The sequence below is a fragment of the Garra rufa genome, chromosome 2, assembly GCF_049309525.1.
Source record: "Garra rufa chromosome 2, GarRuf1.0, whole genome shotgun sequence".
Lineage (NCBI taxonomy): Eukaryota > Metazoa > Chordata > Actinopteri > Cypriniformes > Cyprinidae > Garra > Garra rufa.
This window is the reverse complement of record NC_133362.1, coordinates 73349549-73377031: the sequence shown is the minus strand read 5'-3', so window position 1 is coordinate 73377031 and position 27483 is coordinate 73349549. Positions and strand designations below refer to the sequence as shown.

The 27483-nt window shown below is 40.4% G+C and overlaps 1 protein-coding gene across 1 annotated transcript in view; it reads right to left on the bottom strand.

Annotated features, from left to right (window-relative positions):
- LOC141325733 (uncharacterized) overlaps window positions 1-23157 on the bottom strand; it is a 779461-nt gene extending 756304 nt beyond the window's left edge. The window contains exons 1-2 of the mRNA XM_073834475.1: window positions 22917-23157; window positions 19668-20014 (exon numbers count right to left, since the gene is read on the bottom strand). Of these exons, the coding sequence (XP_073690576.1) occupies window positions 19668-20014; window positions 22917-23088 (519 nt within the window). The 5' untranslated portion in view covers window positions 23089-23157. The remainder of the gene's footprint in view (window positions 1-19667; window positions 20015-22916) is intronic.
- Window positions 23158-27483: the final 4326 nt, after the last annotated feature.

Here is a 27483-nt window from a genome sequence, read left to right as displayed (position 1 = left end):
AAACATAGGTAGGAATACTTCAAGGGGGGAATCTTATCAAAGAAAACCAGCCTCGACTGGTACATCTTTGACAAAAACTTCATGAATAGGGAGCCTGAAAGAGACCTATAGCCTTACCTGGACTGTCTACTGAAAACCTCCTAGATGAAGGAAACAGCCCAATCAAGAACAACCCATTCATGTGAACTATCCTCAGATAGCTACATACCTCTGACAAGACTGCTATATAGGTGGACCATCTACTTAAAACCCTCTAATACAGGGAAGACAGTCCAACCCATTTCAACCCGTGGGCAGTTCGTTTTGCCTCTGACCTTATTGAATATGCATTTATAGGAGTTTTCCTTTAAGATACAAATATGTCAGGATTGTGGTCTGTTTTGGAGTGTTATGTATTTCCTAATGTATTTCCCCCTGTTTTACCATTGATTTGGTTTGTTCCTTTGTCTTCCCCTTTGGTTCATTGTTTATTTGGTTTAGCCTTGCCCGCATTTGGACTTTCCACTTGTTATCCTGGATTGTGAACACCTGTCTTGTTTAGTGACTACTCCCCTTTGAGTATGTTTAAATAGTCCATTGTTCCTGTTTCCTGTTGTCCGGTATTAACCCTTTGAGCAGTACAGTCCCACATATGGGATTTAGAACGTTCTGACGTCACGCAACTGCCAAATTCTAAATTTCAAATCGGCCTCTGCGCAAACACAGGGAGAGGCGAGAGTGATAAAGGCTGTCATTCGTATTCGCACAACTAGCTACTCAAACAGTGTTTATAGGCACTTGATATGTTTATTTTATGTCATAAACACATTGTCACAGAAGAACCAGACACAAGATTACAGAGCAAATAACCACAATAATGTAAATATATGAATGAAACACGTGCAGCCGTTCATAGGCTGATGAGCGGCTATCCTTTACGTTCACTGAAACTGTGTTTGCAGGCTCATGATGTGCTTATTTTATGTCACAAACCCAAACACATCTAAGAAGCAATAATTACAACAATAATTCTTTGGGCATATAAGCACAATAATGCCAAAGTATGAAACACAGGCATCCTATGCGGGTAGCCGTGTTTGTTTTGATGAGCGGCTGTCATTTACGTTCACTCAAACAGTGTCATGTTGTGCTTAAATTATATCTATAACACTCATTATAACACTCAGGCTGTCTAAGAAGCACCATAAAATAAAGTTTATATGGCATATAAGCACAATAATGCCAATTTATGAAACAAACACGGGCATCCTTTGCACGCAGCATGTTTGTTTTCATAGGCTAATGAGCGGCTGTTCACGATGTGCTTATATTATGTCACAAACATTCAGATTGTCACAGAAGTCCCACAACAAAACATTTTTGGGCATATAAGCACAATATATCAATGAAACACTGTCACACGATGTGTCACATTGCTATAGTTTAGGCTATTGTTGACATATTACTATACTATAACAAAAATGGCTTCCTTGACAGCTGATGGCATCACTATGCATTATGACAGAGTTCGCGGGGATGTTTTTTTGCAGGAATGATTGGCGGGCTTGTGACAGGTCTACCCTCAGTGCTGACCACATTACTTCAGAGTAAAAATGGAAAAAAAACTAACTCGTGATGAGATTTTGGAAATTCTCTTCCACTCGGACGCTGAATCTGGCAGTGACAGTGACAGACAGCTCTTAGACAGTGATGAAGAAGCTCACCTCCCGGAAAACCTTACAGACTGTGATCGTTCTGAGGCGATGGCAATCCCTGATAATGCCGGCCCTGCCAGTGAGGGCGCTGTTGTGGGGGACTTTTTTCCAACCTGGACATTAGATCCATTCTCTCCACCAGACCTGGACTTTGACAACACTGCCACAGGTGTTCAAGGTAGTGTGACAAATCCTTCTGAGGCAGAATGTTTCAGACTGTTTATGAATGAGCAACTTGTGGAGCAATTGGTATTGGAGACTAACAGGTATGTTAAAAGAGACGGCTAAGTGGTCAGAAACAACTGAAATTTACACATTTCTGGCAGCAGTCATTCTTATGGGCCTGGTAAGAAAAAGATCCTTGAAAGATTAGTGGACCACTGATCCAGTAATACAGACGCCATTTTTCTCCACTCTCTTCTCTCTGGATCGCTTCCAACTGCTACTAAGGACCCGCCACTTTGCTAACAATGCCACAGCAAACCTCAGTGAATAAAATTAGAAGTGTTTTCACCTCTCTGATGACTACTTTTGGGAAGATGTTCGTTCCTCACAGGGACTTGTGCATTGACAAGTCACTGCTGCTGTGGAAAGGCCGGCTTAGATTTCGGCAGTACATTCTATCAAAGAGGAAGAGGTTAGGGATCAAGGTCTTCATGCTGTGCGATGGTCTGACTGGGTACGTCCTCAATAGCCGCTTTTCCACTGTCGGGCCAGTGCGAGCCAGTGCTAAGAGCATGCCAGCGGGGCCAATGGCCTCGAGTCACAAGCACCAAGACCAAAAGTAAGCTGCGTTTTCCACTATCGAACGCTGTGCAAACCTAAAGCCTTCCCTTTACACACCTCCTTGGATCAAATGTCACAAAACCCCTCCCCTTTCAGCAGGAAGATTGAACGTAAGTCAGGTAGGCCACCATAGTGCGATCATCGAACGAACAAAATGTAGAGAACCGAAGCGGCTGTTTGTTTGCTCCTTTTGGTGTTTTCTTGGTGGAAGATTAAGCAGCAAAACCAAGATGCGAAGATGGAGGCTCAGCAGCATTTACACTGAAAGCTTATGTTAGCTGCAATGCGAAAAAGAACAATACAGCGACGTGGAAGCCGGATACAGCGAATGCAGAAACGCAGACAATGGATGGAAATGGTAAATACTGATACAGAGTTTGTAATGTAATGTTATGCTTAAGCTGTTTAAAGCTATCAGATGTTTTGCTAGCATTACATCACATAATTCCATAAGTAATGTTAGACATTAATTGAATTAAGATAGTACATCTGTTTATAAATACATGTTTATATACATGCATGACAGACCGATACTACCACCACCACCATGTTTCACAGATGGGATAAGATTCTTAAGCTGGAATGCAGTGTGTTCTTTTCTCCGTACATAATACCATCTCCAATAAGTTCTATTTTGGTTTCACCCATCGTTTAAACCTTTCTCCAATTGTCCTCTGGCTTGTCCACATGATCTTTAGCAAGCAATTTTCTTTTTGGAGAACAATGACTTTCTCAATAAATAAATGACAAATTCATGTTTGATTGGGTTCTCTTTGTCTACTTTAAGGACTTAAAAGAAAATCTGATAATGTTCTAGGTCATATTTATAGTGTTTTTCATTAAACAAATTGTTGCAAACTGAAAATGAAGGTTTCTAATTTATATTTAGGAGTAGCATACTGTATATATAAAGTGAATTAACTAGTTTAGGTGTGTCTAATTGAGGTTGGAGCTTAACACTGCAGGGCACATGACTAAGGCTGCATTCAAAATCGCATACTTCCATACTATTTAGTAGGCAAAAAGCAGTAGGCGAAGGAAAAGTATGCATGAAATCTCAAAAGCCACAAAAGAGTAGGCGAGATTTACCTGAATGGAACACTATTTCTCGATAGATTTAGGCGTACGTATACTTAAGTATCGTTCGAATATGCCTACTTACCTACTATATAGTAGGCAAAATAGGTACGTGAGAAGAGTAGTATGTCTGAAACCCACAGTATTCATAAAAGAGTAGGCGAGAGTTCCCGGATGACCTACTGCGTCTGGCCCAGACTCCAAAGTGCCTATCGAGGAATACTTTTCTATCCCATAATGCCATGGGAGAGGATACGTGAACCAAGAAGAAGAGAGGATTGCGTCTAGTTTGCTGCGAACGGCCATAATAAAAAGAAGAAGAAAAAGAAGAAAAGAATACGTCATAATCGAACATGGCAGAGAAGAGTCAGGAGGATGTTTTCAAATGTGAGTAAAACAGGGTTTCCTGTGTTAAAATAGCATTTTTGTAAAAACGTGCATCATGTTGTTAAAACGTGATAGTCGCTGGGGAGCTCCAGTAAGCACATCATTTATGCGTCTACAAAGTGGATTGCTGCCATCGTAAATTTAATTATTCCCACTTCTAAAATCATGATTGCAAGCTTATTAATGTGCAGTTGTAACTAGAAAATGTATGTACGTACGTTAATTCAAATGGCTTGTGACTTTAGCACTTTATATGTTCTAAATCGTATACACAGTTAAAAACATTTACTAAAGGTTTATCTAATATCTGACAGAAACAAATTTGCTTAAGAGAACATCACAACATTAAACAGACCTCTGTGATATGTGTGTGTTATTAACGTTACCTATGTAGTAGAATTCACTGTTGTCAACACTGCCAATATAAATATTTCTGTAATGCAAATAAATTCAAAGTTATCAATAAGCTATCAAATGTATTTGTCTATTAGTACTGTTGATAAATTGAGTAGCAAATGTTATTGGATAAAACACTTCAGCAACTGCCTTAAAATTTAAATGTGCAAGTGGTTCACTGGCTTGTAATCATAGGAGAACCATTTTAGTGCAATATAGCACCTCAACCAACCCAAAAAAACACAGAAGGACTTTTTTCCTGTGTGTAGTGTTGAAAACATAAGTCACAGAACTTGTAACAATCTTGTTTGTATCTTACAGTTCCTTGCAGTTCTTACAGTTACTTGCAGTTCGCTACCCAATAAAAACAGCATATACACAAAACAACACTTTTCTGATTCTTGATTTGTGTGCAGAGCTTTTGTCATGGAGCAGGGCCTGCAAGACCAGGTGGCAGCGGCCTTTGAAAAAAAAAAAAAAAAAAAAGGAAAACTTGAAACAAAAATATAAAGTAAGATCATGTTGTTTCTAATACAAAACATTGTGCTGGTAAAATGATTGCTTTTGTTTGTGCAATTTTGTAGGATCTCAAATGTCCGGCAACAGGTGTGAGCACTGAGGATGGAGAGCCCACAACAGCATCTTGGAAATGGTACAGTGCTATGGATGAGACAATTGAGGGCAGACCCTCCATCACTCCACCTGCCCTTATTGGCTCATCTAGCCCGGATGTTGCTGTGGCCCCTACATGCTCAGTGAGTCAGCACTCTTCAAGAAAAAGAACTTGCAAATCTTTAGAAGACGTAATCAAGGAGATGGAGGAGAGGGAATCTGCGAGAGAGCAGGAAGCAGTGGAAAGGGAGGAGAAGAGATGGAGAGAAAAGGAGGAGAGACGAAAAAGAGAGAGACAAGAGCGGGAGGAGAGACGGCAAGCTGAGGACCGAGAAAGAGAAGAAAGGTGGCGCCGGGAAGCAAATAAAAGGGAGGGAAGATCGCTTAACCTGCTTGAGTTGATTGCGAAAAAATAAGTTGAATAAATGTGTATATATGTATTTAAACATTTGGATTTTTGTGAACAGAAATGTATTTTTAATGAGAATGTAATTGCACACACACACACATACAGTAATGCCAGACAGTGAAATGACCAAATTATTTTTTACAGAGCTCTGAGGTCCCAAGTAGCTCTTGGTGTGAGTTAGAGGGTCTAAAGCACAGCATGAGGTTTCTGACTAAACAACATTTGCAGGTGTCAGCCCTCTTCAAAGACAGAAATCAGCAGGTAAAGACATGCCTATGAACACACAAAAAATCTTGCTGCTGACTATATTAACAACTAAAATCAAATATTTTTTTTTTTCTGTTGTGTTCCATGTTTTAGGTAGCCAAGTGGGTTATTAACCACCTCTACTGGACTGCTGCTTACACCCACAGACATGACACTCCAGTGTTTCCCTGCTGTGAACATCCACCTCGAGGGGGAAGCAAGGAACAAGGAGTGGCTGGAACTAGATACAAGTATTGTGTTCATTATGTGGCTGAAAATGAACAAGATGTGATACAAATCCCACCTCATTTTGATCATACAGTCAGGGCTCATCTTAAAAACAGAATGTGTGTTAATGCAGGATCAAATGTAGCAGTTAAACTGGAGAGTGTAACTACTAGACCTGCGCTGGTAAAGAATTAGCAGTTGTCTCCACAGCATCAGACCTTTTCACTGGAAGCATTTCACTCCCTCATCCTGCACTTTGCACCAAAGCACACTGGGCTCTCCTTCCTTGGGAAGTACAGTTATGTGATGGTGAAAAAACTAAGTACTTTCTGAAAATAATGCAATCTAACACAGCAGCCTTACTTTCTTGAATTGCGCAGTAAGTAAAGCTGCGCAAAGATTGTTAATGTTTGAACAACAGCATCACATACCGCTCTCAAAAATGATAAAAGTTGAATCATCACCACTGGAAACAGCTTGAAAAAAAGCATTATAACCTTCATGACAATAGTTTATTGCTGAACTGTATTATCTTTGTGTACCCTATTAATGGGGACTAGAAATTAGATATTAAATAGAGAGGGGGGAACATTGCCTTAACTCTGTATACAAGACATCTTTTTTTTTTTATCAATAAATTGGTTTTGAACAGTCTTGCTGGGTTTATTCATACAACTTGTAATGGGTACAAATGATACTTTTTCTACAGACTTCTCTTGGCAGCCCTGCATTTCAGCCACAATGGCAGCAGAGACGATGCTCGAACCAGTGATGGTGAGGTGTGTTATGCGGTTCGCTACCCAAGGTTCAACAAAGGTGGCTGAGTAGTACGTCCTGTTAAGGAAAAGCCATCATATCGTACTTTAAAGTACAATCTAGTTCCTACATTATTTATCTATGCAGTGACTCATGGGGGTCTCTATCCTGCAATATGCACTTTAAAATATATATCCATAACAAACTTGTTTTCTAGCATCATACATTTAATGTTTTTAAAACATGCCAGTGAAATTAATTGCATTCACTTGGTATCCAAGTTGGAGCTGTAAATCTTTGCCCGAACCCGACGGAACCCGACGGGTTCGGTCGGGTTCGGTCTTAATTTTTAGCATTCTGCACGGGCTCGGGCTTGCGCGGTAAATGAGTGGTCAGGTGATGCGTTTCATCACTCGCTACATTGAAACGGCTGTCATGGAAAATGAAACGAATGTTTTTAGCTGGCGGAACATCAACAAACCATCCTACCCAAAACTTGCAAAATTAGCCAGATCAGTACTAAGCATCCCGGCCAGTAGCAGCAGCAGTGAAAGGGTGTTTTAGTGCTGCTGGACGCACCATCAGTGAGCAGAGGACCGCGCTGAAGCCATCTACAGTGGATTCAATAATTTTGCTCCACACAAACATATCCTAATATTAGTGAGTAAAGGTTTTTTTAATGTATAACTAAATATCAATTGAGTCTTACATGCGTAAAGTAAACAGAGTAGGCTATATAGGCTAATGTTGGCATTATTATTTTATTATTTCAACTGATGTTCACCGTCGCATTGAGACCGGTATGTGGAGAGAAGTGGCGAAGCAAATACGGCGGAGCCTTTGTATTAATTTCGTTATTGACACCTAATATCTTAATTTAGAATGTATATTAATTTATTTTGTTAAGAAAGACTCATTTTTATTGGCGCGTTGGCCTTATATTCCTATATTTGATTGTGGAGAGAGGCGGCCGCATTCGTTTGTTTTAGACAAGTCCCTCTTTTGTTTGTCTAATCTCAATGTTATATAACTTTTTGTTTTATGTCGTTAGTCCCAAATACTTAGAATTTATCTTGACTTAATTTGTTAAGAAATACTCTTTTTTAATAGGCCCGTAGCAGGTCTATTTAGGCTATATTGTAGGTTATGCCTAAGCCTATTTGAGCGCGAGATGTAGTACTGAGATGGTACAATGTTAGAGGACTTATTTCATTTCTTTGTTATAACTTCCTAGTGGCCTATAGCCTAGTCATTAATGATTTATCTTTAAAATTGTATAAATGACTCATTCTTGACAAAAGGCAAAAGTGCTGTGTGCGTGCGCACATTTCAATGATGTCGGGCTGTAAACGGGTTCGGGCTTTTAAAAAGCGGTCAGTCTCGGGCTTGGCTCGGGCTCGGGCTGATTTCGGTCGGGCTCGGGCCTTGTCGGGCCTAACTTTTAAGGCCCGATTACAGCTCTAATCCAAGTCATTATTTAGGCCCTTGTTAATAGAGGGCTAAAAAAATCAGCATTGCTTGATCAACAGGACCACAGTTCAGGACATTTTTTGTTATACTGTCTCAACCGCTCTGTCTTTCTCCCTTACTGAGTGTTGGAAGCTGTTGGTGGAGAAACTGAAGGCCCTTGGGTACTTTCCCCTCCTGTTGTGGGAAAAGTACAGGCCACAAAATAAAAAGTGGACGGCCCAGCTCCAGTGCCCATTTGAGCTGCCAGTGGTAGCACATGTGGTCCTGGAGAAGATATGTAACGTTAGGCGAGCTCGCTTCCGTTCAAATCGCATATGGAATCAAATAGCCACCAAGCCAGGATGCGCGGACGTAGCGAGCAGCTTTCCATATCAAAAGAGGCTTAATTATAATTTTAAGAGGTCTTACATTTGGGTACAGAAAGACGAGAATCGCGATAGGGCTGGATAAAACTAAAAGGCAATGATGTCATTGAATAAACATGCTTCACGTTTTAAAGTTAAAATGCTGCACGGATGTCTTTTATATGAATGTATCTGAAGGGTACTGACTGTCCTCAGAAAAGTGTCGTTGGCATTTTCATTTCTTGGCTGATAAAACAGCGTTAATGCTGATTTCATTTGTGTGCACCGTTACTAGGGAAACCGTAGTATTTCAGCGCTACTAGAGCGCCCCCTCGTGATTGAGAATGAATTTGCACGTCCAAATTTTCAGCTGTTTTTAGTCAGATTATTGTAAATATCGTCCAATGTTTTTATGCAGTAAACACATAGAGTTGTAAATGTGAAAAGTTAATGTGCTTTTAAAAATCTTAACAATTATTAATAAATATAATGCATTATATGCTTGATTTATCCCTTTCAATGGTATAAAGGCTGAAATGCCATTGTATAAGATTTTTTGCTTTTGTGAAAACCTGTATCTGAATTGTAAATCATGTAATTTTATGGCTTAATATGTTACCGTACATCGTCCAACCACACTCATACTGTTCATTTTACTTGTGCAGCTCTTAAAAAAGGGTCATAAATTGCCTTAAATTGATATTTAAAAATTCTGCAGATACACTGTAAATAGTGAAATAAAATTCATTCATTGATATTTGATAATATTTGTGTATTTAAAATATTTTTGATTGACATTTATTCATTTAGTGGAGGTTGTATAGGGAAGTGTGATTGCAGAGAACCGACTGGCACATAGTTAACGAGATATTCTGCACTTTATTAATTACTATTAAGGCACTTTATTCTACTAAGAGCCAAATGAGTAAACATGCCAATGACTGGTCAACATAGGCTCAATTTTACAGGCAGTGAAATCTGTCACATACATAATTACAGTGTAAAGTTGCACTTTATTATTATCTGGTTGCTTCCTCTTTTTATTTTTCAAGGCCCTAATTGAACCACTGTTCATTCAAATATCAAACATTGTTATGCAATTGTTACTTTTTGATGTTGATTAAAAACTATGGTCAAAGGCCCATTGTGACATCTTGATTAATCCCTCTGCTTTACTTAAATGTGTCAGCTTAATTTATTTTAATAACACCTGTGCTTACTTTACGACCACCTCTTTTAGATTGCTCACACATCAGACTTACTGACTAATGATCTATGAAGAAGATGTCTCCTTTCTCTTCTGTCTTTATTTCTATTCTTATATCTTTGGGCAATTTGAGTCCAGTGTTGATAAGTTATAATGAGCTTTGTTACATACATCCGGCCTTCCAGAGTCTCCGCTGGTCACGCTCGGCCTTCCAGAGCCTCCGCTGGTTCCATCCAGTCGTCCTGAGATTCCTGTCTGCCCGGTTCTGGTCACGGAGGCCATGCATGGACCCACCCACCCTCCCTGCTGCTCCAGTCCCGCCACCTCTGTCTCCTGACAGTCCCTCTGCTCACCCACATCCCACCTTCGGTGCAGAGGACTTGCCGTGGGACTGCCAGTCTCCATCGGTGTCCAGCCTGATGCATCCCTCACCATCACCTCCAGTCTCAGAGTCCTGAACTCCATCTCGGCCCTCCGACCCTGCGGCTCCACCCCGGCTCTGTGCTCCCTCGTCTCCGTTGTCGGCAGTCGGCCCACCAGCTCCTCCGGGCTCCATCGTCTCTCCGGCTCCGCCCCGGTCAGTCGTCGCCCCACGATCCTCTGTCACTCCGGCTCCGCTGCGTGCCTCCGGACCTCCATCTCCGCCGGGGTCGCCAGAGCCTTGGGTTCCGCCTTGGCCCTCCGGATCCTCGGTGTCACCTAGGACCGTCGACTCTCCGGTTCTCCCTCGGGCTCCACCGGCTCCACCTCCGTCGGTCGCCCCCATGCAGGAGCCTACCCTTCCTCCGTCATGGCTTCTCCCTCCGTCGGCTCCACCTAAGTTCATAGTTCCTGTACCCCTACATGGACCTGGCCTCCCTCCATCCCTCCCCCTGTTCCGCCTCCGCTCCACCACCCTCCAGGTTGTATTAGGTGGTTAGAGCGTCTGGAAGCCGCTCCTTGGGGGGGGGGGGGGGGCTCTGTCACGTATTGGTCGTCATGTCATCATTAACTCTTGCACCACACTTCTGGACTTCATTCCCCACAAGCCACTGCACTAATCACTGCATTCACCTGCTCCTTGTTTCTCACTGCACTGATTACCGCTCACAGCTGCACCTCATCACACTGACTGCATTTAAGCTTCTCACACACACAGCCACCTTGCGAAGTCTTATTGTTCCATCTGGTCAGTATTTCTGAGCGTTTTCTTTCCGTGTTTGTTTTCTCTGTGTTTGATTCCTGGACTCCTCCCCGTGTTTTGATTCTCGCTGCCAGCCCCGACCTTCTGCCTGTGTTTGACTACTCTTTCTGCCTGCCTCTTAGTGTTTGTTTGGTGTTTGTTTATTCTCATTAAATGCTGCAAATGGATCCGTACGTCTCTGACCCTCCGTGTGACAGAGGCGAAGTCTGGAACAATAAGACTTCGCAAGGTGGCTGTGTGTGTGAGAAGCTTAAATGCAGTCAGTGTGATGAGGTGCAGCTGTGAGCGGTAATCAGTGCAGTGAGAAACAAGGAGCAGGTGAATGCAGTGATTAGAGCAGTGGCTTGTGGGGAATAAAGTCCAGAAGTGTGGTGCAAGAGTTAATGATGACATGACGACCAATACGTGACAGAAAGTGAGACTTTCCTTGATCTCTGTGATAATGATTGTTATTATGCTGATTGTATTAGAGTTGCTGATCTGGGCAAATTCCTGGAAATACTGTACATCAACAACCTCAATGTTCTGTTTTATTCCAACAGCAAACAAGGACATGTTTTAAAAGAAAAATATTAGTTTTGAGTGTCATACAAATTTAAATGTATTGCAATACTTGAAAAAGTATGTGTATTATGTAAAGCATAAAACTAAACAAATGAGACATATGGTGCATCTGAAACCCCATACAACAGTTTCCTGTGAACACCCGACAACTGGACAACATTTAGTGTTATATATGTTTTTATTTATTTAGGGATGTCATAAAGAATTACTGCAGGAACGCACATTTAAGACATGTCAGAATTACCTGGAATCCTTGTTAGTTAACACATATTAGATATTGCTGACACTTTCTAGATAATTTAATACAATGATGAAAGACTATTTGTAGCAAAGTTTGATTATTTATTATTTCCCCATATTAAGATGTTGAAAATGCAGAAGTAAACCAACAATAAAGTCATGACTGTAATGTATGGATGCCTGTTGTTGCTTTGGTAGTCGTCACATCCACTGCTGCTCTGAGCTCTGGATCGGCTGCTGTCTGTGGTGCTGAACATCATTACAAGTCAAATCAAGAATCAAGTCAGGACCATTTAGCTTCAGTTCTGTGGGTTTATAATGCTTTGTAAACCAGTGAACTGTCGTAATTTTAAGGAACTATATGCTCTTCATTAGTTTCTATGTTCATATGTTTACTTTTTTAACAAATAGATCAACTTTATATATTAGAAATAAGATTTATAGTAGGTCCAAACAGTGATTGACAACTATAAATCTTAAGGGTAGGGTCGCCTGAAATCTGAAATCTTCTAAAGCACAAATCTGTCAGGATTATGTCTGTGTCTTGTCCTGTTCTGTTCTGTTTCCCAAGTGTTTTTCCCCTCTTGTTTCTAGTTCAATTGGTTTAGTCTGTTCTCCCCCTTTTGGGTTAGTCCTTTTGGTTCCTTCTATGCCCATATTTGTATTTCCCCCTCGTTATCTTGTTAGCTTGTTTGTGACCACACCCCTGTTTCAGTGTATTTAAGAGTCTGTGTGTTCACTTCCCATTTGTCCGTCTATGCTAACTGTTACCTCTGTTTGCTTTGTTCATATGTCTACCTTATACTCCCGGTTTTGTTTTGTTTGTATTAGTTACTGTGTTTTATTTAATAAATCTTTATTCATTCATCTACTCCGGTACTCCTCATCATTCTCCACTCCTCAACCCCGCCTGGATCGTGACAGATAGACGGACCTAAACAGAAGATGAGTCGGGCTGAGGCAGCTTTGAGGAGACTGCGGCAAGGTGGCCGTGAGTTGGAACGATATGTGGAGGATTTCATCGAGCTCTCCCATCAGGTAGGCTGGCACGAGGCTGCTCTTGGTGCTGTGTTTGTTCTGGGGCTGGATGATGAGACCATTCGCTGCGATCTTCCCTCTTGTAATTTCCCCTTGATCGAGCTAATAAACCTGATTCTCTATTTGAATGGATCCGATTTTGAAGTCGAAGAATTTTCAAATTCTGGTCGGTCTCATCTTCCAGTCCCCTCACAGACACAGCACATCGCGCCAGCCTGCCATAAACCGAGAACCTCCACATACCGCTCCAACGGATCGGACCGCCAGCCCAGTCTCCTATCCCCAGTCATCCTCCAAAGCTCCGCTGCTGTCCACAGCCCGATGCGGCCGGCCTCCTCTCCGCGCTCTCATCTACCGGCCTCCGCCCAGCGCTCTAGTCTGCTGGCTGCCACGCCAGCTCACAAGATGGCTGCCACGCAAGCTCACAAGATGGCCGCCGCCAAGCCTGAGTCCCCGGCCAAGATGGCCGCCGCCAAGCCTGAGTCCCCGGCCAAGATGGCCGCCGCCAAGCCTGAGTCCCCGGCCAAGATGGCCGCCGCCAAGCCTGAGTCCCCGGCCAAGATGGCCGCCGCCAAGCCTGAGTCCCCGGCCAAGATGGCCGCCGCCAAGCCTGAGTCTCCACTGGTTCCGCCCAGCCTTCCAGAGTCTCCGCTGGTTCCGCCCAGCCTTCCAGAGTCTCCGCTGGTTCCGCCCAGCCTTCCAGAGTCTCCGCTGGTTCCGCCGGAGCGCCCTCCAGTGACCGCGCCGCCGGAGCGCCCTCCAGTGACTGCGCCGCCGGAGCGCCCTCCAGTGACTGCGCCGCCAGAGCGCCCTCCAGTGACTGCGCCGCCAGAGCGCCCTCCAGTGACTGCGCCGCCAGAGCGCCCTCCAGTGACTGCGCCGCCAGAGCGCCCTCCAGTGACTGCGCCGCCAGAGCGCCCTCCAGTGACTGCGCCGCCAGAGCGCCCTCCAGTGACTGCGCCGCCAGAGCGCCCTCCAGTGACTGCGCCGCCAGAGCGCCCTCCAGTGACTGCGCCGCCAGAGCGCCCTCCAGTGACCGCTCGCCCAGAGCTAACTCATTCTGTGTCTTCGCTGGAGACGCCCAGCCTTCCTGAATCCCCGCTGGGGTCGTCCAGCCGTCCAGAGCCCGCTCCTCAAGAGCGCCGTCCAGAGCCCGCTCCTCAAGAGCGCCGTCCAGAGCCCGCTCCTCAAGAGCGCCGTCCTGAGCCCGCTCCTCCAGAGCGCCGTCCAGAGCCTTCGCTGGCCCCGTCCAGCCGTCCGGAGTCTCAGCTGGTCTCTTCCTGCCGTCCAGTGTCTCAGCTGGTCTCTTCCTGCCGGCCAGTGTCTCAGCTGGTTCCGTCCAGCCGTCCAGAGTATCCCCCCTATGAACTGCTGAACCTCCCCAAGAAAATTTTGGGGGGGGGCTACATACCCCGAGTCCACGTGGCCTGGCCGAGGACCGAGGCCAGGGCCACGGGGACTGCTCAGCCACGGCCACCTAAACTGCCAGTCCGGCCATGGCCTCCTGACCCACCATGGCCACCCGAACTACCTGTCCGGCCGTGGCCGCCTGACCCGCCATGGCCGCTCGAACTACCTGTCCGGCCATGGCCGCCTGACCCGCCATGGCCGCTCGAACTGCCTGTCCGGCCGTGGCCGCCTGACCCGCCATGGCCGCTCGAACTGCCTGTCCGGCCATGGCCGCCTGACCCGCCATGGCTTCCTGTTCCGCCCTGGAGACCACCTCTGTATCCTGTATCCCTACCTAGCGGTCTCCAGGGCGCCCACCCTCCCTCCCCTATGGATGTTATTAGGCGCGAGACGCGCCTTCGGGGGAGGGGGGGGTAATGTCAGGATTATGTCTGTGTCTTGTCCTGTTCTGTTCTGTTTCCCAAGTGTTTTTCCCCTCTTGTTTCTAGTTCAATTGGTTTAGTCTGTTCTCCCCCTTTTGGGTTAGTCCTTTTGGTTCCTTCTATGCCCATATTTGTATTTCCCCCTCGTTATCTTGTTAGCTTGTTTGTGACCACACCCCTGTTTCAGTGTATTTAAGAGTCTGTGTGTTCACTTCCCATTTGTCCGTCTATGCTAACTGTTACCTCTGTTTGCTTTGTTCATATGTCTACCTTATACTCCCGGTTTTGTTTTGTTTGTATTAGTTACTGTGTTTTATTTAATAAATCTTTATTCATTCATCTACTCCGGTACTCCTCATCATTCTCCACTCCTCAACCCCGCCTGGATCGTGACAAAATCTACCCTGCCCTTCTCAATGTCAATTTCTGCTGCTCAGTAAAGATGTTTTAGGACCGTGCTGGAGTTTCTGAACTCACTAGATGTGATGCCTGCCGATGATGATTGATTGCTTATTCTACATCATAAGATATCTACAGTCGTGGCTAAAAGTTTTGAGAATGACACAAATATTAGTTTTTACAAAGTTTGCTGCTCAACTGCTTTTAGATCTTTGTTTCAGTTGTTTCTGTGATGTACTGAAATATAATTACAAGCACTTCATACGTTTCAAATTCTTTTATCAACATTTACGTGACATGTATGCAAAGACTCAGTATTTGCAGTGTTGGCCCTTCTTTTTTAGGACCTCTGCAATTCGACTGGGCATGCTCTCAATCAACTTCTGGGCCAAATCCTGACTGATAGCAACCCATTCTTTCATAATCACTTCTTGGAGTTTGTCAGAATTAGTGGGTTTTTGTTTGTCCACCAGCCTCTTGAGGATTGACCACAAGTTCTCAATGGGATTAAGATCTGGGGAGTTTCCAGGCAAATTTCAATGTTTTGGTCCCTGCGCCACTTAGTTATCACTTTTGCCTTATGGCACGGTGCTCCATCGTGCTGGAAAATCCCTTGTTCTTCACCAAACTGTTGTTGAATTGTTGGAAGAAATTGCTGTTGGAGGGTGTTTTGGTGTTTTGGTACCATTCTTTATTCATGGCTGTGTTTTGGGGCAAAATTGTGAGTGAGCCCACTCCCTTGGATGAGAAGTGATGTTTTATCAACAAATTTCAGGGGGAGCTCGCGCAGATAATTAACACAGCCAATTCACCATCAGCAATCACACTCCCTATCCAATCACTACAGTCCCTTTAAATAACCAAGCAGTCCTACCTTCAATTATCTCTGATTTCAGCATTCCTCCCACCCCCCCTTTTTATTTTTCTCTTCACCTCCAGCTAGGGGGAGTGCTATTGGGTTCGGGCCAAATGCCGAGCTCGGACCCCTCTCCCTGGGCAGGGGGAGTGCCCCGGGCTCGGGAATGACTACCGAGCTCGACGCCCTCCCCCGGACAGCACGCCAATCACGCTTAACTTTTACACCGTTTATTATATGTAAGAGCGAACTCGTGAAGCAACCCCACACATGAATGGTCTCAGGATGCTTTACTGTTGGCATGACACAGGACTGATGGTAGCGCTCACCTTTTCTTCTCCGGACAAGCCTTTTTCCAGATGCCCCAAACAATCAGAAAGAGGCTTCATCTGAGAATATGACTTTGCCCCTAGTCGGGTGAAAGTGACTGAGTTTATTTTGTAAATGTCAGCATTACATCAAAGCAAGATGGACCACATTTATCTGAACTTTTCACAATTAGTTGTGGCAGCTGTAAAACAGTAAGAACCATTTTCAAAAAACTTCCACATTATTTATTTTATATGCAAACATTTTACTCAGTTTTAACAGTGGCCATTTACATTGAATAATGAAATGAGACATGACTCTTTAAATGTGGTTTAATTTAGAGGACTAAAATGAGAGTATGAATGGCATTTTAAAAGCAGAAAAAAAGAAAAGGAGGGAAAAAATTTAATAAAATGTACAGGCAAAATATTTTAGCTTTGAGAATGAAAACCAACCTGTTTGTTCCTCAGCATCTTCAAGTTTCATCATCTTCATAACTTCATTCTCCACTTTAATAAATTATATCTTTATAACTGTGCCACATGGATCACAAAGAGTTTTTCTGTGGGTTTGGACACTCTGTCCCGTTTAAAATGAGAATAATTAACAGAAAGACACTAAATCTCTGGGTGCATCTCAGTGCACTAAGGGAGTCAGTCAGAGTGATGTTAGAGGCCTTGAATCACTACAAACACATGGTCCATATTTATTAACCATAAATAATAATAATTATAATAACAACAAGAAAAAACATGATTTAGCGTACAATAACGTTTAGTATTACATTAAATAGATTCAACTTTAAAAAAATGCTATCTTTTGACTAAATATCTTCTCTTTGCATTTACACCATTTTGAGCAGCAGGTATCATCAACTTACGGTGATTCAAAGCAGTGAATCATTAACTCGGAACATGGAAAAGGTTTGTTTCTATACTGTAAAGTATATTGAGCGCATTGTAAACGTGATTTAAACATTTTAGATAATTAAAAACAAACATTTCTTCAACTGAAACACAGGCGCAGGAGCGCGGCGCAGCCTTTTGATGTCACATCACCGGATCAAAATAAAAGTCTTGTTCACACACTTCCGCGTCTACAATCCGAAAAGTGAGACTGTGTTCTGGGTTGACTTTTCCAATTAAAAACAAATAATATGCAAATCTGTAAAATATTATTATTGCTATTTCTTGTGCTTTCATAAATGTGTATGTTTAAAGAAAATTTCTTTTTTTGTTTTTAGGAAAGATTTTAATGTGTATGTAAACTCTTTTAATGGTGTGATTCTAATAACCTAATATAGTATCTTTGGATTAATATGTGTACCTCTCATTGTCTTTTATTCTTATTCTGTCTTTGCATTTGTATTTGTTGTTCTTTTGTTGCACAATAAAAATAAAAAAAAATCAACAAAAAAGTGAAAATGTCCATATATATTTCTATCAAGAAAACACATACAAAAAAAAAAAAAAACATGTCAGAGGTATTCAGAGTTGCTGTCTAATTGAGTGCTGAAAGTACTCTATTTCCTATTTATGTAATACACCCATTTAAGTCATGCATAAATTAATTACATTAATACATTAATCCTATTTCCATGTCCCAGCAGGCACACAAGGCCACTAGACATTTGGTATAATTTTGGGTACAATGTAGTGCAAACAAAATCCTTTGTCAGTTATACATTTAATGTCGGTTTTGATGTTTTTAGGTTGTGTTGTAAAGTAAGCAAATTCCAACATCCATTTGACGTCAAATACTGACATTTGGTCACGAATTACAGTAACCAAGTTCCAACATTTTCTAAACAGCATAATAAGAAACAAAACCCAACAAATTCACAAAATAATATATCCTACAAGACCTTGAGGTGGTGATGAACATGCAAGTAGAAAATATGACACAGTAGGGGGAGAGTGGGGTAAGATGAGCCATTTTTTACTGCAAAAAAGCAGAAGTACAATGAAAGTATCTAAAGTAATTTTCAGGATGTTTCCAGTCACTTTGAATAATCAAAATGCATATAAAACAAAGAGTTCTCTGTGTTCCTGTGGCTCAAAACAAAACAAATTTAGAAATTCAGTGTTTAATTGTTTGCATTTCTGAACAATATGTTGAACACTAAAGTTGAAACCTTCTCAAAAACAGACTAAACAGAGTTTGCAGTGTAAATGTTTACATTTTTGCTTTAAATGTGACTAATATCAGATTTCTAGTGTGAACAGATCATGGTTCTGAACTGGCCCTCATGTGCAAACGAATGATGAAAACATGGTTTCCAGGTTATTACACCAAAATCTACCTAACTGCTTCTCAAAACTAGCCCATCCATGTTCAGGGGGTAAAGTCCACGTTAGAGTGGTTGGGTCAACCCACAAATTTGGAAAACAACTAGAGGAAACAGTGGAAAAAGTAGCCCAATACCGCGAAGATATGGTGTATACAGATTTGGCAACACTTACGCAGCACTCCGTCATACGGAAGTAAACATGGAGGATATAAAGTAAATGATTATGTGTTTAATAATATTCTGATTCTGAAATTATGCACAGGTAATATGAAAAATAAAAGACAAGGATGTGACAAAAGACAGAGTTTTGAAAATGTCATGATATGAGTCCTCATGTTTTGCTCGTATATAGAGTTGTAACTATAATGCTTGTAGTTCTTACGCAACAGATAACATTGAGTAGCATGTAAAATCTTTTAAGTGACTGTTCACTCAGCGGTCACATTGCAAAACATCTGAAGGCTAAAAGTAGGCGATTTAGGAGAAAATCTTAAAAATAATGGGCATGTTAGTCCTAAATTTAGGACTCCTAAATGTTTGCTCTAAGAGTTTTCACAAACCTTTCTGTGGAAAGAAAAAAATATCACAGAAATTAGAATTGTTTCCACTGCAAATACCATTAAAAATATTACAAACCATCAACCTTTAAGCATTAAAATCATTAACAAATGGTTTCCTATTACGTTTTTTGGACATATTCCATTAGGATTTAGTGGTCACCAATAGACGATGACCAGTTATCAGTAGAGATTAACAGGCACTATAACAGTTACCATTAAAACCAATACAATTTCTATTAACCAGTAAAAATTTAGTTAGTTTCCATTTTATTTTTATTTTATTTTATTTCTTTAGTAGCAAGGCTAAAATGACTGTTTCGGCTATATCTGCCTCCAAATTTCCCTTTGATTATTTCCTTGTTTTCATTAACAGTTTGGGTAAGAAGCTGTTCGCATGTCTTACTTTCAACATGAGTTTCCATGTGGACATCCAGGCAATATTTTGATATTTTCAATATTTTCATTGAGAACACATGAAAGTTTTTCCTCCACTGTGACTGTTTGTGTGTTTGTTAAGGTTTGATTTATGATTGAAGCTCTTTCCACATAGTTTGCAAGTGTAAGGCTTTTCTCCAGTGTGAATCATCATGTGGGCATTAAGGCATTGTTTATGTGCAAAACTCCTTTCACATTGAGAGCATGCGTACGGCTTCTCTCCAGTGTGAGATTTCATGTGGTACTGAAGTTTGCATTTTTGACTGAAACTTTTTCCACACTGTTGACAGGTGAAAGGTCTTTCTCCAGAGTGGATTCTCATGTGAACACTAAGGTTTCGTCTTTCAACAAATCTCTTTCCACACTGTTGACAGACAAAGGGTCTCTTTCCAGTGTGAACTCTCATATGGATAGTAAGGGTTCCTTTTTGAATGAAACTCTTTCCACACTGTTGACAGCTGTAAGGTCTTTCTCCAGTATGAACTCTCATGTGGACTTTAAGGTTTTCCTTTCTGTTGTAAGTTTTTCCACACTGCTGGCAGGTAAAAACACTTCTTTTTGCTGTCGTTTGTGCTTTTGTTTTAGTATGTGAGCAACTATATGTTTTTTCTCCAGCCATGAAATCATGTTTCTCAAGCTGGAGATCATCTTCCTTTTCGTTGAGTTCTTGACTCTCCTCTTTCAGTGTCATCAGGTCTAATGCAAAAAAGACAAATCCAAATTAACACCATTTTTAATTGCTCAAAGCAAACATTAAACCCAGCAACATTAAGATCTTATACAGACTTAGCTATTAAAGCAGAAGTTAAATGTAATCTCAAAACCTATTCCCATTATTCATTAGTGATAATGATAAAAAGAGCAATTGTATAATCTTATAATAAAACTACTTATTACAACCCTGATAAGACAGTCTTCAAATATATATATATATATATGTGTGTTTATCATGTCTGTGAGGCATGCATTTAGCTTTATTTTTGTTAAGCACTCCTGTTCAAGAATGAGACGACAGAAAGCGCATCATTTTTGTTTTCTTTATTTTATAAAAACACTGCAACGTTTTTTGGTGTATTACTTTTTCCTTTCCTCAAGGATAGATTATTGTAATGCTTTATTGGGTGGTTGTTCTGCACGCTTAATAAACAAACTCCAGCTGGTCCAAAATGCAGCAGCTAGAGTTCTTACTAGAACCAGAAAGTATGACCATATTAGCCCGGTTCTGTCAGCACTGCATTGGCTCCCTATTAAACATCGTATAGATTTTAAAATCTTGCTAATTACTTATAAAGCCCTCAATGGTTTAGCTCCTCAGTACTTGAACGAGCTCCTATCGTATTATAGTCCTTCACGTCCGCTGCGTTCTCAAAATTCTGGCAATTTGATAATACCTAGAATATCAAAATCAACTGCCGGCGGCAGATCATTTTCTTATCTAGCGCCTAAACTCTGGAACAATCTACCTAACACTGTTCGGGAGGCAGACACACTCTGTCAGTTTAAATCTAGATTAAAGACACATCTCTTTAACCTGGCTTACACATAAAATCATTAACACATTTCTATAATTCAAATCCGTTAAAGGATTGTTAGGCTGCATTAATTACGTCAACCGGAACCGAAAACACCTCCCATAACACCTGATGCACTCGTTGCATCGTAAAAAGAATGGCATCTACGCTAATATTAGTCTGTTTCATTCTTATTCCGAGGTCACCGTAGCCTCCAGACCCAGCCTGTATCCCGATCAGATGGTCACTGCAGTCCCCCGGATCCAGTCCGTACCCAGCTTAGATCATAGATCACCACCTAGAGATGACTTCAATAGCCGTGGATGTCAACCAGATGAGCTCCAAGGCGGATCATCAATAAAGACCTCGCCAACCTTGACGGCCATCGGCACTACACCACAGGATCCTGATGAGTTCTCTACAATCAGACATTGGTACAAACTGTTGTTTGGTCTGGCCAGAGGAGAACTGGTCCCCCGACTGAACCTGGTTTCTCCCAAGGTTTTTTTCTCCATTTCTGTCACCTGTGGAGTTTTGGTTCCTTGCCGCTGTCGCCTCTGGCTTGCTTAGTTGGGGACACTTTCCAGCGATATCGTATACTATTTGAACTGAACTGACGATGATATCACTGAATTCATTGATGAACTGCCTTTAACTGAAAATTGTTTGTTACAATAATGCGTTACTTACACACTATTGTGCTGTTTAAATACTGTGCAGTTGCTTTGACACAATCTGTATTGTAAAAGGCGCTATATAAATAAAGGTGATATATATATATATATATTTTTTTTTTTTTTTTTTTTAAAAGCTGGACATTTTTATGTGGATCAAATGAGTGAGTTCAGCTTTGAGAATGAAAATCAACCTGTTTGTTCCTCAGTATCAATTTTTCTATCATATTTTTATTCTATCGTCTTCTTTTTAGTCCCTGTTATTCAGTCGCAGGATAAGCTCCTATTTTGGGCTTAAATATGAAAAGTAATATTTCTCTGTAAAGAAATTTAAAGTAAACATATAATCAATGATTTTCGCCAGTGCAGTGTTTTTCCCCTAAAGTGAAAGCATTTCATATTAAAAGACATGGATTTTTGGTTTTACATACTTCCTAATAAAAAAATTCAGATTTAAATCATTTTAAGAATTACATAACGTATCATATGATGTTCAGTTATAGGTTACTTGTGTGTTAACTAACCCTGCCTACTTAAAATTTGGTATTATCTTATTATTTTATCTAATTATCAGCGAACAGCTATAGAGAAATTAAACAGAATTAAATGTAAAATAAAACAGCATAGTCTTCACTGTAAGAATTAAACTTGATTTGTTTAATATTACAGCTACAAATGCTTTTATCTTTTGTAGTTTAACCGTACAGACGGCAGAGGGAATAGTGTGAGCTGTTGTCGTTTTAGGAGCTGCATGGATCCAATATACTGTTACACACATATTTTCATGCTCAGCTGTTTTTGTTCACTTAAGACATAACTGATGATGGTTTATGTGAAAAATCATTATCAATAATCAAGTGCAGCATTTTGATCACATAATTTCACTGATTTGCACAGTAAGTTTTATGGAGTGAAACGGCACCACTGGAAAGGGAATGGGCAGAATGGTGCACACTAATGGTTTTATCTTGATTATTGTATTTTCATAATCATTGGAAGCTGACATTGTATTTCAATTAATTGCCCAAATTTCTTGCAAGTAAATAACTAAATACTTTCTGCCTCTTGACTTATTGGAACAGAAAATTGGCACAACAGAGACTGCTGCATAATTAAGTGATAAAAATTAATACTTTTAATTTTAGAAGCAGATATTGGGTTTAATGTTATAGAACTAAAATGTTCAGGCTAATTATTTATTATTGCTACAACCTAAAAGCATGATGCCATAATAACAAATGTCCAATGTGAACGCAGGATTTTATTATTTGTCTGGTCATGTGATCTCAACATATCTGTCCACAAACCGCTTTAATTACGACACTCATAAACATTCTCACAAATATCATTCATTTCTGTAGAACTAGACATTTTAAGGATCAAGTCAGTTCAGCTTTGAGAATAAAAACCAACCTGTTTGTTCCTCAGTTTCTTCTTGTTTGACTCTGAATGTTTCTTCAATCTTTGCGTCTTCACTCTCCTCTTTAATGAAATCCATCTTTGTTTGTTCCTCAATATCGTCATGTTTGACTCTGAATGTTTCTTCAATCTTCATGTCTTCACTCTCCTCTTTAATAAACACCATCTTTATAATAGTGTGTCACGTGGATCTCAGTTGATTCAGGAGGGTTTTCTCTGTGTGTTTGGACACTTTTGTCCTGTTTAAGATTAGAGTAATTAACAGAAAGTAAATTATTCTCAAAAATAAATGCAAAAAAAAAAAATCTCTATGTGTTCACTACAGCGGTCTCAGACTAATAGTTAAAGGGAAATGACCTGACTAAAATAGATATTAGGCATTTATTATTTAGTTTTGGCATTCAATTATTTGTACATACCATTTAATAATTACACTTTCATGAAAACATTTGCAGTTTGTAAAAGTTATCGTTATACATGTTTGTGTTTGTTAGTTTGTTGTCACTGAATGAGTCGATTCGAATCACTGAATCATTTTACCACTGATTCGGTTCAGATGACTCGGATTCTCATTTTCTCTCACTTTCTACTTGAACCATGGACTTGTATTTAAGGACCAAATGAGTCGCACAATTTCTGTTATTAATATGAGGGTGCACTTTACTCACAAAAATAACAAAACATTACAATGTTATATTTAAGATTGACTCGTTTATTTTGTGTTGCTTGTAAAAACGTTTAAACTGACAACAGTTGCACTGATTAAAAAACGTAAAAAGCACAAACCTTTCTTCAGTCGAATCACAACAAATGCAGGGCTAGAGGCGCCGCTTTATGACGTCACATCACCAGACCAAAATAAAAGTCCCGTTTATACACTGATGTGTTTTATCTGCATTTCCACAATTATTAGCATGGTAAATCTAGAAACTATTATATTTTAGTTTTTACCAAATTAATGTACATTTACAACACTATACTTTGTGTTTTCTTACCTTGACATTTATACCTAAAACAACTGCTTGTTATTTATTCACTTTTTCCCATTATTTGGAAAGTCACTGATACACTATCATGGATTTTTTTATTTTCCTACTGTGGCAAATGAGAGCACAAAAATGCATTTGCTGCAGTTTACTTTACAAAATCGACAATAATGATCTTACTTTCTTCTTTTTGTAATATTGAAGCCTGTACTCCAGTAAATTCCTTTTTGTTATTTAATAATTTGTCTATTTTTGTAAATGTTTTAGGTTTGGTTAAATGTAACTCTTTGACAGAAAGGACAACATATTTAATCGGTAATTATATAAAAAATGCATTTAAAGCTAGAAAATGTGCCTGTCATTCTCACAAATTAATCTAACAATGCTTTTTTCTTTTATTTAAGAATTCCATGTCAATAAATGGACCATTGTTCTTCAGGGCCTTCCACATTACCTCAGTGAGGATCCATCAGATTTACTCAAGTCAGCAGAGGTGGACTTACAGGTTAATATTATACCTTTGCTTAAAATAATGGTCTGTATATATGTTTAACCATGACCCTGTGTGTGAAATTTAAGAACTGCATAATCTAATTATGAGATAACAAATGCCACATTTTTTTAAGTTTAATTTCACTGTTCACATTGTCAGTATTAAATATATCGAGGTTATATTGTCATATGTAGAATAATTTAATGTAGAAAACAGTAAATTGCAAGCAGGGTCTTAAGATACTTGTCCTCCCTACATAATTTTCTGCAAAAAATTGTGTTATACAATATTTCAATAAAAAAAAAAACGACATTCTGAGTTAATATTTTGATAATACAATTACTGTAGGAAACCGACATTGAAGACCATGTGACTGCAGGAATGGATCTGGGCATTCTCCTAATGTCTGATGGAGATGATGCCTTTGACTACTTTGCCTTTGACTAATGTGGTTCTGGAGGAACAGATTGTCCTGAGAGATGTCAAAGGCCTCCCCCATGCTGTAGCTCTACTAGTCGGGCTGATTCTTGTGCTTAATATTGATTTTCCCCAAAAAACTACATTGCACATTGAGGTCATTCAAAAGATTTGCATTGGAGGTGACCAGTGTTCTGTAAAGGTACATGGACTGAAAAATAGACTCATTCGCAAAACTGTGTCGTGTGCTAACTGAAAACTATATGATGAGCACCTTTTTGTTTTGCATGATTTGCCTTTTGAATTTATGGTTATTGTGTTTTGAAACAATAAATGTTTAATTCATTTTGTCTTGACATTGGTTACTGCAGGACCAGTTGGATCTTGTTGCATTTTAGACACTTTTATACTGTTTATACAGTATTATTGTTAATGCAGTATATTACTGTGTTTTAAACTGTATTGTTTTTGCAGTACATTACTCTGTATTTTTGCAGTATTATTGTTTATGCAGTATATCACTGTATGCTTCAGGAGGTAACTGGTCTGCCGTTTCCATTTATTATTAGTTGCTCATTTCCGAATTATCAGCAGCAGGTTTACCAGTTTTACACTGGCATTTTGAATGAATGCTGATATTTCTAAGTTTTAAAATTTCTATGTCTTCAGATTGACGCAGTTTCTGTTTTTTTTTTTTGGTTGGGATTTTATCAGTTTGAGCTGTCCCAGACCGTTTTTTTTTTTAACTGGTCTTGCTTCCTTCTTGATCACTCAGTTCATTTGGATATTTCTATTATATCAACAGTTCCTTTATAAAAGTCTTGGTGAATAATTAATAGCCATAGAAATATCCACAATAAAGGTTGTTACCCGTGAAATGATAACATTAACTTGGATCTTGATTTTGGTTTTATTCCACTAGTGCAGAACTCACACGGTACACATTTTGGTTGTTGTTGTTTTACTTGTTGTTAGAATAGTGTACATATGTGCATACGTGCGGTCAAACTGTAAACAGAAACAGTTCACAATTAATATCCAGATATTTTTTTTACATCACATATGCATTAAACACTATCACATTTAATACAAACAGATTTTTTGTCCCTTTTTTCTTTTTTTTATGAACAATCTCTACTGTAACAGACTTACGTTAAACTTTGCTAACTAAATGCAGCTTATTGCATGAATATCTCAATGTTCAGTAACACAAACGAACAACATATGTCTACACAAACAGCAAACACGTGTATAATATTAGCCGTTTAGGCGCTAATCACAAATAGCGATCTTCATAATTAACATCAGTATCCTCAAATTACTTAACACAAATATTACTCACCACGCTGGGAATATGAAGTAGATGTATGTACTTTCACGTGTAATCATTAGTTTAACAAGCTACAGCCGAACAACATAGCTCTTTTCTTTTGCGATCACATGAGTTCACCGAAAAACAACGTTCTTAAAGGGGCAGCGCCCAACATCCCGGCCCCAATGACCCAAACAGGTCATTTAAAGAAAAGAAGGGTGATGCCTCAACTAAACTAGTTCAACTAATAAAACTGGCTTCCAGGAGGCAGATTTTATCCACAGGACGGTTGAAGACTCCTGCCTGTGTTTTCACTTCCACAGTACGCACAAGTCCATCTGTACCTGGATAAACTTGAGTAATCAGGCCTAGTGGCCAGTGATTGCGTGGTGTATTCTCATGCAGAATGATCACAAGATCTCCTACTTGAAGATTCCGCTTTGGTTGTAGCCATTTCTGGCGTTGTTGCAGTGCAGGCAAATATTCTTTAAGCCATCTCGACCAGAAGATATCTGCTAGATACTGGACCTGGCGCCATCTGCGTCGGTAAACATCTTGTTTAACGAAGGCTCCTGGGGGTAGAGTTGGACCAGAACGGAGTAGCAACAGATGATTTGGGGTGAGTGGTAAAGGATCTGATGGGTCTTCTGAGAGTTTAGTTATTGGTCTACCATTGACAATAGACTCAACGCAACAAAACAGTGTTGTCAGACCCTCGTCATCTGGTGCCTGCTGCAATAGGACAGTGTTTAGAATGGAACGAATGGTGCGAATTTGTCGCTCCCAGACGCCACCCATGTGGGAGGCGGCAGGTGGATTGAAGATCCACTTTACATTGTTCTGCAGCAGGTAATCAGAAATCTTTTGCTGATTCCATTCATTGATGGCTTTTCTCAACTCTCGTAATCCACCCACAAAATTAGTCCCATTATCTGACCGTATTTCAGAAGGTGGGCCTCTCCTGGCAATGAATCGCTGTAATGCGTTGATAAAAGAATCAGTATCAAGGGTGTGTGCGACTTCGAGATGAATAGCTCTTGTAGAGAGACATGTAAACAAACATCCATACCTCTTTTGTTCGCTGCGTGCCTTCTTGATTAAGAATGGACCGAAGTAATCTATGCCCACTCGAGTGAATGGAGGCTCACATGGTGTCACTCTAGAATCAGGTAAGTCTGCCATTTGCTGGGCTTGCGGCTTAGCTCTTAACTTGCGACACTGTAGGCATGACCGGAGAGTTTGGGTTATGACAGCACGTCCCTTTAGAATCCAGAATCGTTGACGAATTTCTGTAAGAACTCGTTCTGGACCTGCGTGACCCAAGCGAAGATGGTAGTGACGTATAATCAACTG